At 40.3% G+C, this 16,980-nt stretch overlaps 1 protein-coding gene across 1 annotated transcript in view; it reads right to left on the bottom strand.

Moving 5' to 3' along the window:
- The window catches only part of LOC122781686 (collagen alpha-1(XIX) chain), an 85,933-nt gene extending 69,792 nt beyond the window's left edge, over nt 1-16,141 (bottom strand). Inside the window, exons 1-10 of the mRNA XM_044045632.1 lie at nt 15,949-16,141; nt 13,251-13,372; nt 12,584-12,658; nt 12,399-12,498; nt 7,066-7,189; nt 6,672-6,947; nt 6,037-6,117; nt 4,940-5,062; nt 4,356-4,418; nt 934-978 (exon numbers count right to left, since the gene is read on the bottom strand). Of these exons, the coding sequence (XP_043901567.1) occupies nt 934-978; nt 4,356-4,418; nt 4,940-5,062; nt 6,037-6,117; nt 6,672-6,947; nt 7,066-7,189; nt 12,399-12,498; nt 12,584-12,658; nt 13,251-13,338 (975 nt within the window). The 5' untranslated portion in view covers nt 13,339-13,372; nt 15,949-16,141. The remainder of the gene's footprint in view (nt 1-933; nt 979-4,355; nt 4,419-4,939; nt 5,063-6,036; nt 6,118-6,671; nt 6,948-7,065; nt 7,190-12,398; nt 12,499-12,583; nt 12,659-13,250; nt 13,373-15,948) is intronic.
- Between the last annotated feature and the right edge of the window lie 839 nt (nt 16,142-16,980).

The raw sequence follows: 16,980 nt of genomic DNA, 5'->3' as shown, positions 1-16,980 counted from the left end.
GTGCCATGAAGTGCTATTCCATATTATTCCATGTATCTGTATCAAGGTTAATAAGGCAAATAACATCTCCAGTGGGTAAAGCTTTAGGATTAAGTGATTGAGGGAAGGCCGTTTGTACCACTGATGTATAAAGTCCTCACAATGTTCTTTTATATAAATGTAAACACTGCAGGACATTCTCACTTTAAGTCATGGAAACGACACCCACGAGTGGTGTTCCAGAAAGTAGTGGCTCCTCATGACTGATCCCGCCCAATCTCACTTAAGGAGCTCGACACAGCTCCATGTTACTTCAAATATGTCTTAAGTTATGCAAGTCATTTGTTTTTCACCCAACAGCAAGAGCTTCACCAAGACAACATAACTTAGACAACTTAAGTTCACACTAGGATACCATCCCCTCTGGTACAGACAGCCAGACTATCCCCAAGAAGTTGCTATTGCAGAGACAAGGACATGATCCTTTTCTGGCTTCCCACCCAGGACGACTGCCAACTGTGTCCGATGGGGTGCCAAGCCAAGCCAACAGCCCCACTGCTCTGAAATAAACTTTGGTCTCTGCAGCAGAACAACTCTCCCCTGTGCAAACTGGGCACCTACTTGTTGGTTTAATTACATTTTGGGATTGCTTTGTTGTCTATGATGCTCCAAGGAGGTCAACACAATGTAAGCCAGTGATTTAATCCACTGTTGTTTGAAAATCGTCGCAAGGAGGGCAGTGACAGATTTCATAAATCACAAAATGAAAAGAGCCACCTGCTATCCACTGGTGGTAAAAAAAAAAAGCAATAAAGCGAAATAATTTTGAAATGGAAACAAACTTTATTGGAGAAACAAAGATAAAAACTTAAGTTTCCGTGCCCGTGTCAATCACAATCTTAAGAACAAAACAACCCGAAAGAAAACGAACTTGTTTCCCTCGTGATAGCCTACCTTATGTCCTGGGTTTCCTTCAGGCCCAACTTCCCCCGAGTCCCCCTGCGACAGAAACAACACAATTAGAGGAAGGTCTGTCGTTCACACATTGCTGAGTAGCTTTATGAAGCCTCATCATTTCATCGGTGACCGTGTTCCTACAGCTGTTCCATAAGTTCCTGCTGACACAGTGGCTCAGCAGCTGCAGATCAGTATACTATTTCCCAACAACTGCAGAGCATGAATCTGAACCTTGTTAAGGGTCATTGTATTGATTGAATAATTGTATTTTTATAAAGGGACAGAGCAGAACAGGAATAGGGCAGGAGGGGAAAAAAAAGGAATAAAAGCTCTGTTTTAAGACTATAATTCTACACGGCACAATGGGAAAGAAAATTGAAAGACAGGGAACAAATTGTTAAGAGAGAGAGGGGAGATTAGCGTAGATAGTTGTTCAACAAATTAACCTAACATAGTACTTGCTTCAAACTTAGAATCTAATTACAAAAGATGCCCATTCACGGTCACATCTCCATTACAAGCCCGGTTTATTAGAACTCTAGGACTAAGCTTAATAACAGAGATACCATCGCAACTCCATGGATTAACAACCCATTAGTCTGAACAACATCCTCATCCGGTCTACATTTTATGAATACTTAGCACCTGATCGATAAAAATTAAGTTCCTTCGTGAAGTAAACAAACAACATTGTTTGTTCATTCAATTGAAATGCATAAGGTAAATGTACATATGGTTCATTCCTTTCAATTTAATATTCGCATTGAACCAGTGGTACAAGCCCTGCAGTGAAAACCTAATACCATTTTAACACTGAGGAATAAAAAAGACACAAAGGCTAGTTTTGACAACTAATCAAAATTCAGTGTCAGTCAAATAATGTGCCCTAAACAAAATACCTGGTGTTATTTGCATTGGAGATATGACAGGTATAAATTGAATAAGACTCACTACAAAAAAAAATGTTTAATAAAAGGGGGAAATACGTTTTTGATTTCACTACTATGTTGTTGTTGTTGTTTTTTTTTTTCTTTTGTATACACACAGTAGCTGCACATTTAGTAATGCCAGGGTTTATGCGCACGGCCATATAAAATAGATTTCCTTTCAAGTGGGCTGCATTGTTATAATGCACAATTTATCAGTTTAATTTCCTGAGGGATTCTGGATTAATCATAGCGGTTTAATCCCTCTGCAGTGTATAGAATCCTCCATCAAACTCTTGTCTGTAATAGAGGATATTACTTTCAATTCAGAGTAAAACAGCCATAGCAGTAATCCCCGCACACTTTCCAGAGAGGTGCTCTGTGTAGGTCACGTTACGATTGGCCTGTAGTTGTTACTGGGGTGTTTAAATGCTCTAAATTGCCCGGACGACTACAACGTTAAAACATACGACATGAGATTCTCATGTGTTGGGGAAAAGTCTCACAAGCTCACCTCCTTTCCAGCATTCACAATTATTCTGTTGCTGCTTTTAATAGTTCCACACAATTTAATCGTCACTGAAATTCCCTTGGCAACATTGGGATCAATGTGAACCAAATATTCTTAAACAAAGGTGCATAGCTATGGGAATTTACCACACAAGATTAATGGTGTAACAAGGTCAGCATATTATAGGAGGGGGAAGGACCACAAGATTTCTTAACAATAAAATAATAAAAATCAAGACCAGAAAAATGTTATTACTGATCTTCATATCATTACTAAAATAGAAATGCTGCTGGAAGACAAGAAAAAAAAGCACTAATTACTGATACAGCTGATACACATGTACAAAATATAGGTTTAGTAACTTGAATCTGATTTAGGGGTGGGTATGTAAACACAACTAATAATGTGTCACTCTATAAAATAGAATAGATAAATAGATAGTACACATGTGCTGTATTTAGTGCATTTACTCAGTGATAGAGTACCAAAGGTGAGGCGATGTCATTTGGTTGTGCCAGTTTGCCACCACTGAGGGTTTAATCATGAGGATGTACTCCATTGATTTAGTGCTGTAGCCTGTAATAGGATTTGTTATGAATTTTGTTGTTCAGTAAGTAAACAAATGGTGCCAAGTATTGATTTGACAAAATTGGATTTCAGGTGTTAACAGCATGAGCCACTGATTCGGATCGCAAGACATGGCCCCGTAGATAAATAAATAATAAAACTAATGGAGGCGCCCAGTCTTCTGAATAGTATTTTAAATTTGACAGATGGGATTTGTGTGTATTGTATCGGCTCAGAAATGTGGCATTTTTGCACATGTATGGTGCTTGCAGATACAATGTGTGCATCTTTGGATGTGCCCTCAGTTATCAAGGCAACACATACCAAGGATTCATATGAGCAAAGGAGCAACAAAGTGAAATACACTAACCCCCATCCGTGAAATGTGATGAGTAAGTCTCTCAGTGAATATAGGGATATCAAATAGCAGCAAGTAATCAATCACCAAACACACTTAAAGTGCGCATTACAGCTTGAGAGTTGATCCCTGCAGAGTCAATTAAGCATCATTAGAGGCCAATTATAAACACATTTACAAATCTGATTAGTACAATCTGCTGCTATGCACATGGTTTTGAATAAAAACATTTCGACATAACATTTGCCCGTCTATGACTACAGCCATATAAATGATACAAATCAAGCTTGAATGCTTGCAGTGTTAAACTATTGCAGAATGAATAGACACAAGATGTTTAAAACGGTGTCAAAAAGGTTTCACAAGAAAGAGAAATAATAGCCGTCTACATAACAGACTTAACAAAAGGACATTCAGCCCTTGCCATCCATACAGTACCACCACCTGTTCATTCCTATGTCGTAAAACCCTTGGCTATGTTCTCAACCATGAACAGGCAACTAAAAGGGCTTGTCGAAGCCCACAGTTTTCAGTAACTGCAGGTATTTCCCATTCACAGTCCACCTGTCGCCTGAGCTGACATGTTAGCGGTGATCCTTGCATTTTTTTGAACTACATCCATTTTATGGTGATCGAGCACACGCATTCTTTCTCATTTCCCCACACCTTCACCTTATTACAAAGATAATTGTATGCAATCGTCTCTGAAGGACACCGGCTGCAGAACGCGCACGCTACAGCAAGGACATTTGTTCGCGGAGCGCTTTTCTCTTCCTCAGACAATCAAGTGGAAATGTGTTCCTCAGAAAGTCCTTGCAGTTTGCTGTCCTTTAAAACCAGCCATGCTGCCGAAACAGACAAAAGTCCCTACAGTGGTTATTTACAACACGGTGGCCCAATGATTTTCTGCACTTTGTATAACTTTGTGAAGTGTCAAATTTGACTGTATTGCCATCCACCTGCTCAAAGGCAGTGAAGCACAACATCTCTGACATGTACCTCTATTTTGATTTAAGCAAACACCACACACAAACATCAGCTTCATTAAACACTATACCTTGTCTCCTTTATCCCCTTTTGCTCCTGGCAGGCCAACAACCCCTGGAAGACCAGCATCGCCCTGTACACATAATATACACTGTACATTAGTATGATTACAACAGTTTGTCGTAAATCCTTACCGTACTTAGACTTAACAAAGTGTAATGAAAAACATTAGTAGATGCAGTATATGCTTTTTGTTATATGTACCTCTATGATGTCTCAAGTCTATTTATTTAGATATTTCAAAAAAAGAATTTCAAATTTAAGAATCAATGAGTTTTTTAGTCCACAAAAGTTAATTATCTAAAAATCCTGAAAGGGCAAGTGTTTAATTGGACATCACCATGGAGATGGACCATCTGCTCCCCTCATCATGAATGTAAAACTTCTCAGGTCTCCAATTGGGCAGTTTGGGAGAATGGCACCAATTTTTCGAATAGATTATGGCTATATAACCTTTGGTTAGCAGCCAAGGAAAATGCCCCTTAAACGGTTGTTTAGTGCCTGTAAAGATGCATATACATCAGCTCTGCTTCGGTTACTAGAGACATAACACTTACTCAATTAGAGGCCCTTGTTGGGTGGAATGAATTGTACCTTTTCAGCTGGACAGGGACATCTGTCCATTGGCTGTGAGACCGGCTGAGACAGCATCTGGGGGAGTTGCTGTGTAACCAGTGGAGGTGGGGAAGTCCCATTAAATGTCTCCTTGGCTTCACACTGGATCAATACAGAAATGTTACGCTTTAGACACCTTTTCACGTTTGCTACACAGACTGTGGTGCAGCACACCTCACATAAGGCTACACACATTTCATACATTACATAAATAAATGCAGACTGTGCTACTAATGTACGAGACCCTGCGCAGAAACAGAAACAGTCCCTCACTCAAGGTCGTGACAACTCCCTACATGTAATTTTACACCCACATGACACCATGCTTATATAGACATATCATTGCAAGGGGTCAAGGGTCATTTTTCCATTTGGAATAGTTGCTCCATTAGCCATTATTGATTATACATTGATGGCGGATCTATGAAATGATCAGGGATAGCATACCCTATAGAAGGGGAGAACTCACCGTATTGCAGTGTGTAACTTTTTAGCGATTTGTGTTGTTGTTGTTGACGTTATTATTCCGCCGCTGTTTTGTATGCTGCATCTTGCCTGATTGTCAAGCAATACTATCAGATCTGACTGTGGGAGCATTTGTGTGCACAAGAATGTATCCCATCAAACTGATGCTTTTTTTTTCAAGCAGTAGAATTCACTCCTGAAACGTTTCATAAACACACGTTTGCAGCCGTCTCTCTTTACTATTGCAATGTTGCCTCCATCAGTCTCGACATAAAACGAATCGCTTCCTGCGTGCAGCGAGGGAATGTCCAGAGATGAAACATTGCACTGAGAAGCGCAGAGAGCGTCGTGTGGAGCAGATAGGCTTAGTCAGCATTGTGTGAAATCATCTGACGATGCTTTGAATGCTATTTGTTTAAATTACAGTTTTAATGTCCCGTCTTTTACTGCAGGAGACTCACACATCTGGAGTGTATACTTAAATCAATGGCAAGTTCCGAACAATTTTTTTTGTCCAAGAATTTTGAAGGCAAACGATATTTTTTATTTATGAGGTAAACTAAACATGACTAATATATAGACAACAGAGTGGTGACATTTAAGCCTTTTACCTTTGGTTCCAGCATCTCACAGCAGTTTTCCATCTCAGCCATGTATGGGTCACAGTAGATGAGAATTTGTCTCACTTCAATCTGTGGGAAAGGACACTCATGAAGGGACCATTGCAGCATCACATTATACTTTCATCCTCTTCTCTGGCTAAGGACAGCAGAATTGTTCAATGTTATGACTTGACAGCAGCCTGACAATTCCATGTATGTTGTCTCCAAAAGAATGAACGTAATATCTAAAACATACGGTGCAGTCTGGCAACGCCTCAGCAACTCGTGGATTTTCTGCTGCCTCAGACTTTAACTACTGTACTGACTTACATATTTGCAAATCATGTGGTGTCAGCTGTTAATGCTTCTTAAGCCAAGTTCTGCTATTGGGTAACCAAATGGGATAGCTGACTCAATGTTTTTTTAGAGCTTTGAAGCTCCACTGGGAATGAATGCAGTGCGTACTCTGTGTCACAATACAGGATTTACACGGATTATTAAGATTGGCCCATGAAGCACGTTTACTTGCTTTCGAAAACTTGATAGGATCGAAAACTAGAGATGCAAAAAACCTTGAGGAAAATTGTGTGGATTTAGTTAAAGATGCACAAAATATGTCTGGACTAAGTGGGTGCGAGACTTACATCGACGGGCCGCCCATCCTCCATTCGCGTAGTGATGAGCGTTCGCCCACTGGGGCCGATGCTGTCCTTCTCCTCAGTCAGTCTCCTTTCTATTAGCTTGCAGTCCATGTAAAGTGAGACGATGTTGCTCTGCACAGAAATGCCCAGCTTGTGCCACTGGCGATCAAAAAGGCCATGTAGGTCACGGCTCTTAAACGTGTAGCGTAGAGTGTTCTTCAGCAGACCCTGGAAGGAGAACTCGACCACCTTCTTGTTGCCATCCACCACAACAGACACCTGGGAATCAAAGGAGAGTTGCAACACAGGGCAAAAACAACATTCATCCCATCATACTCTAGCATCATTTTAGACACTGAAACTGATATATGATATCAAAGCATTCAGTGTAGCTCACCTGACTGCCTCCTTCCTGGTCAAAAATCTGCCAAAGATACCAGCGGTCCTTTTTTGTCGTTCTCCTTACCCGGAAGATGGTGACAAGGGAGTATTCGCTTGAAAGCCCATTTGGAAAAACGAGTCTAAGCAAACAAAATATTAAACAGTGAGCTTAAAATACTAATATAAAATCAATCATGAAAGATCATTTTGTCAAGTGCCATCTTGAGTCTGAATAGAAACAGTTTTGAAGCTTTCAGAAGCTCAACAATGAACATGCCAATCAACTTCAACGATCGATGGGACATTTCAATATCCTCCGACTGAAGAGACGTTCACATAAATAAACCCGACAAACTTAATTCCATTTGGCTTGATGAAATTTGTGCTAGCTTCCCCAATCATTCAGTTAATGAAAACACACAGAAATTGATTGAAACAGCGGCCAATCTTTTACTTCACTGAAATACCCTGTGCTACAGTTAAAGTGTTGTAGATGTATAGTGCAGCGCCGCAGCAGGTTTATGCGTTTGACCTCGGCTGCTCTGCAGAGCGCGGAAATTCTGATTTCATGGCTGCGAATGTATTCCAGCAGAAGCAAAATATGCAGAGAAAATAGGGCATATGGAGGAAAAAAAGGACAATATATACTTCAAATTCTATTACAACCACTCTTGAATGAATTACAGTTTATTTATCAACTCATTTCTCAGGTAATACCTGCACTGCCTTTAATACACTGCATTCAAAAAACATGGTACCTCTCACAATATTCTAAACCTAACCCTAATTTCGCACTCAGATTAACAGTCAAATGTGGAAGAGCATAAACATAATAAATCAATATCAGCAAAAAACATAATAATGCAACAATGAGGTCGTTGTGAAGGCAGAGCACAGCTGGAGGGGAGGGAGTAAAATTGTTTCTTTAGACAGGTTGGAAATTAGTTTTCACTCCAATATATCATCCCCTATTCTCTCAGAGGTTCACACCCTATTCTACTGTGTCCCACCAATTCTTTGAGATTTTGGTGTACTGTAAATGGTTCATGACTACAAATGATAAATATACAGAGTCAGAGCTCCCCAAAAAAATAAAATGTTTCTACGAGGGGCCAAGGACTCAGATGGTTGTTTGTTGCCCAAGGGCTTAAGGACTTCTTCAGCTGCAATTCAATGTGAAAAGTGGCATGGCAATTTATAAAAATGAGCATCTGTGAAATAATAACAGAATATTTCGATGCCGCACAAACAGTAACTCACTTGTGCCTATTATGTATAACACATTATTAAATGTGGCAGGGAATAATAATGTGACAAAAATGTTAAATAGCAATCCAGAAGTTAAGGCAGTGCTGCAACTTGGTGGAGATAATAAACTTAAACAGATTCCCAAAATCTGACATCACAGAAGGAGCATAATCCTGACTATGCTGTGGCTGTGTTCTGTTTGGGCTCTGAGGTTCACACACTTCTTTACAAAGCCGCCAAACTAAGTCTGCTCTTATTTCAAAACACCGTCTCTCAGCACACTTGATCTCCGAGAACCCACGGGGTTAAAGTTCCTGACCTCGCGTTGACTGCCATGGGTGGCTAAATGGCTACATCTGCGACTTGGTGCTGGGATTAGGGCAAACAGTTTTTCAATTTCTTTTAGATAAACCATACTGTGCATTTTTAAGAAGTGAATAAGAAGAATCTGCATTCATTTTCCATGTCCTCATCATGACAAAACCCACTTTTACATTATGAATATATGGTAAGTGTACTGTATCTTGCCAGACTCTTTCAAGTCCATATATATATACATATATAAAGAAAAGAAAAATAACCATCTCCCCGATAACATTCCATGACAATATACTGTGTGTTGTTCATACACTGTAAGGTTGTGAAATATGGAGCCTGGTTCCATTTTTAAATTCCTGCCAAAGCAATAAGAGAGAAAAATGTCTCCACGAGTAAAAATTTCTTCCAGCCAACAGATGATTGTGCATATGTGCTGTATTTGAAAAAAAAAGAAGAAATGATCCATAACAATAATAAGGAGAAAGCACAAAAGGTCTCAGAGCAACAGCACGGCTACAATAACCGTTATAACCAAAGGTAATCCCATTTTCATACAGAACGACAATGGGCTGTCTGGAAACTATCGCAAACTAACCCTTGTTTAATCAAAGACAAAGGTTTGACAGAGTGTCACAGCAACACCACCGTACCGGCCTGGTAGAGAAACTTCCGGAAGCAGCTTTAGTGTCCTAGTACATGTACGAAATCCTATCCAGGAGGATTCATTTAAATGAGAGAGAGGAATCAGATTTCTGCGACAATCAAACCTCAGATGTGAGCCTCCATCGCTGACACTCAATCCTCTACCAGATCAAAGTAGACACAACCATGTCAGTTTCTGTGCTAAATGCATCATTCATGCTTCCAAGGAACTGGAACTTCCTCCCAGCAGGAGTCCTCTTTCCTGTTTGAATATGGAAGAGCTTTGCTTGCCAGTATGATAAGGCTGCCACGGGTCAAGCCATAGAAAAAGGAGACTATTAGGCAAATGAGTGTGAATGTGCATACCTGAGGTGTGTTACACTGCTTTGTTATCGTCATCATGTTGCTGTTTTCTTCTCGAGGAAAACTGTGTAATCTGCCAACGTGATTTATCAATGTGATCAATGTGGAATTATAATAAGTATGTTACTGTAAAGCACCTCACACTCCATGACGATAACTGTGTTAGTCGGACTAACACTGGACTTTTCAAATGCATGTACACGTGCTTCTTAGACTGCAATAGTACTAAATCGAATATCACAAACTAGAATTGTTCCGATTCCGATACCGGTATCGGAAATGCCTCCGATACTGCCGAAAATGTGGGCATCGGTATCGGCGAGTACTTGAGTCCATGCAATGATCCGATACCACGTAATTTATTAGAGCTCCGTTAGCTCTGACACAGTTCTTCTCTTGAAACAGTTGCACTGTGCTGTTTTAGAGGTGTGAAGAACTGATCACCCAACACCTGCAGACAAGGAGCCTGTAGACCTTAGCACATCATGTCGTTAGCGTTGTTAGCTTTTTTAACAATCTGGAGTCATGTAAAAATGATGTCACGCGCATCCTTTCCCGGTCAGTCGTCATGGAAACATGAAGCTCTGCCAGTGCTGCGTTGTTTGGACCAGAGTCAAAACAAACGTACAAGCTGAAAAACGAAATAACATATCACTGGTAAAAATAAGTGGTGTCCATTTGCTGTATTTGTTCATGTTTTGCAGAGGGTTTAACCTGAGCCAAACCTTACCACCAATAATAATCATATCACAGTCATGCAGGCGTAGTGTGATATATATTTTTTTATAACACACTGGTATCGGTACTCTGTATCGGCCGATAAAAAATGGTTTCGGAACATCTCTATCTCAAACAGATAAAGCGTTTGAGTTTCTACTGCATGTATCACAGTTACTGCCACGAGGATCTGAAAAAGGTGCATTTTTAGACCGACAAATACAATACATGACAATCGTAGCTGGACTTAACTGTGCATTGCACTGTATTGGCAGTAATTATGTCTGAGGCCACTCCTGGAAAATGCAGACCAGCCTTCATAAAATGCATAAATATTTTAGAAGCAATAAAACACAACATGTAAAGGGAGTAGTCGCAGACATTCTGCAAATGTGATGCATTTGCAATGTTATGGTAATCTAATCGGAACATACAGTGTCAGACAGAAGTTAGCACGTGATATAGAGAGAGTAACTGGGCAGCAACAACTGCAACCCTGTGCTTTAATAGTGCATGGAAGCACATTGTGAATACAAGTTGCATTTTACTGGGCAATTTGTCACCTCATACAAATGTTCCGGGAGTGTATCACATCTGATGTAAGTACTATAATATGCATTATGCCAAGAAGCTGACAGAACATTAGCCAGCGCTAGAGAGTCGAGCATCTATCGCTGCATATCCTTCGAGTAAAGTGAGCAATGTCTTAGTGGCTGTTGCGGGGGCAGAGGGGCCTCCTGCTCCGTGCAATTGCCCTCGCTTTGCTTCCTCAGCTGACATGCAGTATCACCTGTCAAAGTACTTAGATAATTGGATATGAGAGGGATCGCAGTCTCACCACTATAACCAATGACACTGTCAGCAGTGTCATTGAGAACCAGCATCTTCTTGCACTATGAGCCCAGACTGAGGGACGGGCTTGAGTAAATGTATTTTCGGCCGAGTGACTGAACGGGGCAGAACATCACAAATCACCTGGCTCAAAAGATTCTTTCACCTATCCAAAGGGAGAGTGGCAGTAAATGTTTACAGGTTCATGTCATGCAAAAACACTAAAAATAGCCTCCCCTCCCCGAAGAATGACAAGGTGTTATCTTTCACAGTTACAACCTGAGGACGGAAAACAATGAACTTCTCAAAATATATATCTTTTTTTTTTTTTTTATCCAAAACATCACTGTAAAGTCATGCTTGGCAGCCAGTACACCATTTCATAACCTTTAGTGGACATTATCAATTATGGCTCTCAATATGAAATGTTCTCTATATAATAATGACACACCAAAGTGAATCCACAAAACATTTGGAGCAGTTGAACAGGTGAGCAAAGGTCTTCAGTAAAAAGGACCTTGGCGTGTTTTATGTCTTCTACTTAATATTCCTCACATGTACGGAATGTGCTCAGACCTTTTTTTCTATTCATTGATGTCCCACTTATTTTGCCCGTATGAGATTTCTATTATAAATGCAACATGAAATTCTGTTAATTCTGTGGAAATAATCCCCCGTCAGTTTACCCTTATAAGTCAAGGCAAATGGAACTATTACACTGAGCAAGATATGGCTGTATTGCATCATGTTTGTTTGACGAAATCCACTTATAACTACATTGTTTTTTTTCCTTCACCAGATGTCGATGAAATGACGCTATAATGCTCATTCTAGTCTCAAAGGCATTTACTGTATTGTAGCAGGAATATTCCATGTTTTTTTTTTATAACAAATATCAGACTTAAACATGAAAAGGCGACAATGTTCAGAGCCTTTTCATGAGAGAAACTGTGAGTAATGGCCTCACTGCAATATATTACCTTGGCCCCACATGAATGACTGCGTCTTGTACAGCATGCTTGTAGAGTATAGCAGGAGCAAGAGAGAGAGATTTAAGTGAAGCAACGTATAAGAAGATTATTTACTGGGTCATCACTGACATACAGGCTGCGTTTGTGTGAGTTATCGTCAAACAATGTCAGGGAGCGGAGTAAAACACATGAACCCAAGTGATGCAGCAAATAAAATCACACACATGTTGACAGATACACACATGTGCCCACTACTCACATCGTTGGCTTAATCAGCGGACTGCTCCCTAAACGAAATGAAGGCAGGTCTTCTGAGGTTGTTCCCTTTCGGAGAAGAAACTTTTCCGTGAGATCAAATCCTGTGAACAGCGTGTAAATGCATTTAAAATCCCACAGCTGGATGTTGGCATATTTATGAATCAGCTGCAGTCGACCAGTGCATACCTGTGATTTCCAGAGGACGATCTAAAACATCGGAAAACCTGTGTTCCTCCACACTCAGAGGAGGGCATGAGTCATCTAGAAGATGCAGAGAAAGCAACCAAGAAGCTGTATGTGGAAGGTATTCATGTTCATTCATATCTAACACCAGGTTTGACGAGGAAACACAGAAATGAAAGCTGTTCATTGAATCGTTATTTTTATTTCCGTAGTGCATTTACTGATAGTATTTCCATTAAAATGTCAAACTACAGTGTAAAGCTGAAAACATACCTATGATGACTATGCAGGGCTTGTTGAATACTGATCACAACACTTTTAGAAAGTATTGCATTTTGAAAGTTGTCTTTTCACGCATATGAGGTGGATTGCCCATATATATATATATATATATATATATATATATATATATATACATATATATATATACAGTAATAAGAATGATGAAACTGTATGAGAAAATAAATCTACAGATGATTATGATATAGAAGTTTATGAAGTCATCACAGATTTGGGATGGAATTCATATTTTTAATAAGTCATCAGATTTAAAGATGTCCAAAAGCTGTATTTGTGTATAATTTCCTGCAACATTATAACGAGAGGTAATTCAACTTACGAATAACACTTGTCTGCTTCATCTCAACACAACACAGTTAAACACTCATACCTGTCCGTTCACTCACTGCCATTCCAAAAGAGCAAGGAATGAAATTCAGAGTCCAGAGGAGAGCAGTCCATCTTGGCAGGTACATCATGGTTGGGACACTAATGAGCAGGCCACTTCAAAACCTGGGAGCAAAAAAAATATATATACAGTATATGTTCAGCCAATCAATTACATTCAACTTTTACATCTGTCAAAAGCAAAACTGGCTAATGGGTGCAACACACAAATCACCCTAATCTTGTTTTAAACGGGCCTCGTTCTCTGCCTGCAACTGCCAACAACGGTTGATTTTATTACAGTGCTGCTACTTTGCTGCCTGCAACCAACAGCAGCTTAGCAAAGTTTGATTATTTAAGCAAACCTATTGGAAATAATGTAAATAAGTAAAGAGGAAATGGTGAATATACTTTTATTTTGAAAGTTCTCTTGTACCTGCAATCACAGTTCACAGAGAATCACAGGCTTTGCTTTCAAATGCACCCTAAAGTGATTTTAAAATGCAAACCATGCCCAGTTTTCCCCTTTTTTCTTATGCCCACTCACAGGTCCCTGAAAGCTTCTAATTGCATTTGTGTAAAGTCACTCAACATGGAGAATGCACTTGTGAGCCATTCATTCATTAGTTTCATGAACACCTGCCATACAGTGATGAATGGGGATGCCTACACTCCATCTAAATCATTACACTCCAGGCTCTGTTTATGCTAAGATTTCAATTGATAACCAGCGAGCCGAGCTGCCCCACGTTCTCTGCAGACTGTGTGTAATTCATTAGGTCTTTATGCCATCAACACAAATTAGCGGTGGAACCGTGCCGATACACTTAATCAGTGGAGAATAAGACCAACAACAACAAGATAAAGACAACACAATGGGCAGGTATCACAGTGTCAATTTAGCGTATTAGCAGGTCTTCATTCATCATTATCCCTGAGAGAGTTTACACAATGTGCCAAGGTAATTGTACGAGAACTCTATTTGCAACACGTGATCCCTGAGTTATCGTGCGCCGCTTTGCCTGTACTTGGTCATAATGCCAAAGCCTTGATCTTTGTTTCTGTAGATCTCTATTAACACTCCGTTGTGTTTGATGTGTAAGCTGTCAGCAGTGCGTCGGTCAAGGACATCACGCAGAGGGCTCAAACCTGGAAACCTCCAGTTACAAGCAAGTCTCTTAAATCACTTGACGGTGCTGCCAAACAGCATATTCTGCATTTACCTCATGCCATTGCAAAGAAGACAAGGATTTTCTTTTGGATGTTCAGAGTCCGTTATAAGTAGAACAGGCAGTAAAGTACAGTAAAACTATTTTTACACTCAAACAAGACACTTTCAGTCATATCTGGATTACTTTGTGTGCAATACTGGTGCACTGACTAACAATAAATAAAAAAAAATGAAGCTTTTTGAGGACTTTCAGTAACTTTCTAATCAGTGAAACTAAGTTTTGTGTGTGTGTGTGTGTGTGTGTGTGTGTGTTGTTTTTTTTTGTTTTGTCGTAATAGATCCAAACACATTCATTTATTTTCACTGAGGAAGAAAGCACTGCAGTCAAACTGAACTTGACCTCATAGTACCACAATATAGCCACAACACATTAAGTTAATTTATATGCGCAGTGGCACAAAGTGTGACCAATAGTATTTTTCACTCTCAATCTTTAACTGCCGCCTTCTTTCCCAAATGAATTTTGCCCCAGTGATTAATCCCCATCCAGACTGCAGGCACTTGTGCACCTTCTCCTGCTGCCGGACCATAAAGTTCTGCATGCCGGCCTGCATGTGACATGGCCTCTGAGGATGAAGTAAACATGCCACTTACGGCTGCAACCATGCATGGGGTCGTAGACAAGTAGCACTACAGAGGTATCGTGTTTCTTGTGTGTGTGAAGGCATGAGGCATTCCCATCATTTCTGCAAATGCATGCAGAGTACTGAGCAGAACTCATAGCCCGCCGCGGTCACAGTTATTCTACATGGCTGATTCATAACGTTTACTGTATTTACTTTGGTGGACGACAACAACTACTCTCCTGCACCAGCTGCTGTAAACGTGAATCAATTTAATTCCTAAGAAAATGGATTTTAGAAGGCTGTTGTCTCTCTCTCTCTCACACACACACACACACACACACACACAGAGGTAGGGAGAGAAAGAGAGAGAGACTCCAGTCTCTCCATCATTCATCCAGTCACTGTCAGTCAATGGAAACTTCCCTGTTACATGAATTTCAAACGAGCGTGTTTCTCTGCGCGACTGCGCTGATTGGCTGGGGGTGGGGTTTTTCTCTTCTTTTTTTTCTCGCAAATCTAATTACTACGGAATTATGTAGCGGCTCATATTCTCTCCATTCAGACTCAGTGCACATTTACTGTGATAAAATACGCCGCGTTTACTGCTCTGCTGCAGAGCGTTCATTTATCAGACATAATCTGTTCATCAAGCGCATGAAGCGCGTGTCCCGCGCAAGTTAGAAAGACTACAAGCCGCGCGTGGAAAATAAATAAATAAATACATAACGAAAGAAGATGACAAATAAATGAATAAATAAAAAAAAAAACTCCCACACTAAAGCGACACATTATTCAAATCGTGTCAGTTACTGATGGATTCCGACTTGGTCCACGCGCTCCTACTGAAACTCAGCCGCTCTTTGAATTCACACGGGCGTTGATTTCAAGTGTGAGCATGTACTTACAGCTGCGGTGAAAGTTTCCTCTATGGCAAAAACAAACAAACGGCAGCGAAAAAAGGCATAATCCATGTGCGATTACGATCGGTCCGATTCCGGATTCCAGGACTTGGAAATAAAAGTCACAGTGGGATCGCCTGCAAGATCTCGGTCCTTATTAGTTGCACCGAGTGGCCCTCCCACTCTGTCATTATTACTGAAATGCACTGACTGAGACTTCAGCAAACAAGAGGAACACGCACACAGCTTTCATATTAGAGGGGGGAAATAAAAGCCCCGCGGGAGTTCAAACAAACTCTCCCATTTAACACAGCCAGGTGCGAGAATTACACACTGTTTGATGCATTATCATCCCATCAATTTGTTCTAATCTGCACTCTATAGAGGAGATAAGGCATGTGGTTATTGACAGTGGGGCTGTCTGTTCAAACTCAACATAATCTGCACGATACGCACACGTCTAGACAGGTTTTGCTTTTGATAAAAATCACTTATTATCTCCAAATTAATCCAGGCAGTTAATAATGAATGCAGAATAGTCTGTTCTATATAGAAGGACATATTTGAATATTCCAACCTCATACTGTTTTATTTTTAAAACATGCCATGTTTTGTTACAATACTAATACAAGTTTAGCAGTGTCCTGTCAGTTTTGTACACCCAAGTTGAAAATGTGACTGACAGTGTCCATATACTGTTTTATTACAGTGTGGACAGTGTGAGTGGAAACTGTGAGGAGGTTAAAGCAGAAGCCAGCCTACTTCTTGCTCTCAGGCTGAAACAGCACACCGACAGTTGAAGACACCCGGCCAGTAGAAACAGGTGTTCCGGCTCAACACACACACTCACACACACACACACAAAACTGTTTGGACAGATGATTTTTAATGCACCCTTCCCTTTGAGACAGCACACACCCACTCAGAGAGAGAGCGCGTGCGAGAGATTTCTGAAGTGTAATGGCAGAAAAAGAAAATGGGTTAAAGAATAATTGGTGATTGAAGTGGCTTTCTCCTTATTGAAAGCAAAACATAAAG

This window comes from Solea senegalensis, linkage group LG15 (assembly GCF_019176455.1).
Source record: "Solea senegalensis isolate Sse05_10M linkage group LG15, IFAPA_SoseM_1, whole genome shotgun sequence".
Classification (NCBI taxonomy): domain Eukaryota; kingdom Metazoa; phylum Chordata; class Actinopteri; order Pleuronectiformes; family Soleidae; genus Solea; species Solea senegalensis.
The sequence above is the reverse complement of the archived record's forward strand: the minus strand, read 5'-3'. Positions and strand labels throughout refer to the sequence as shown.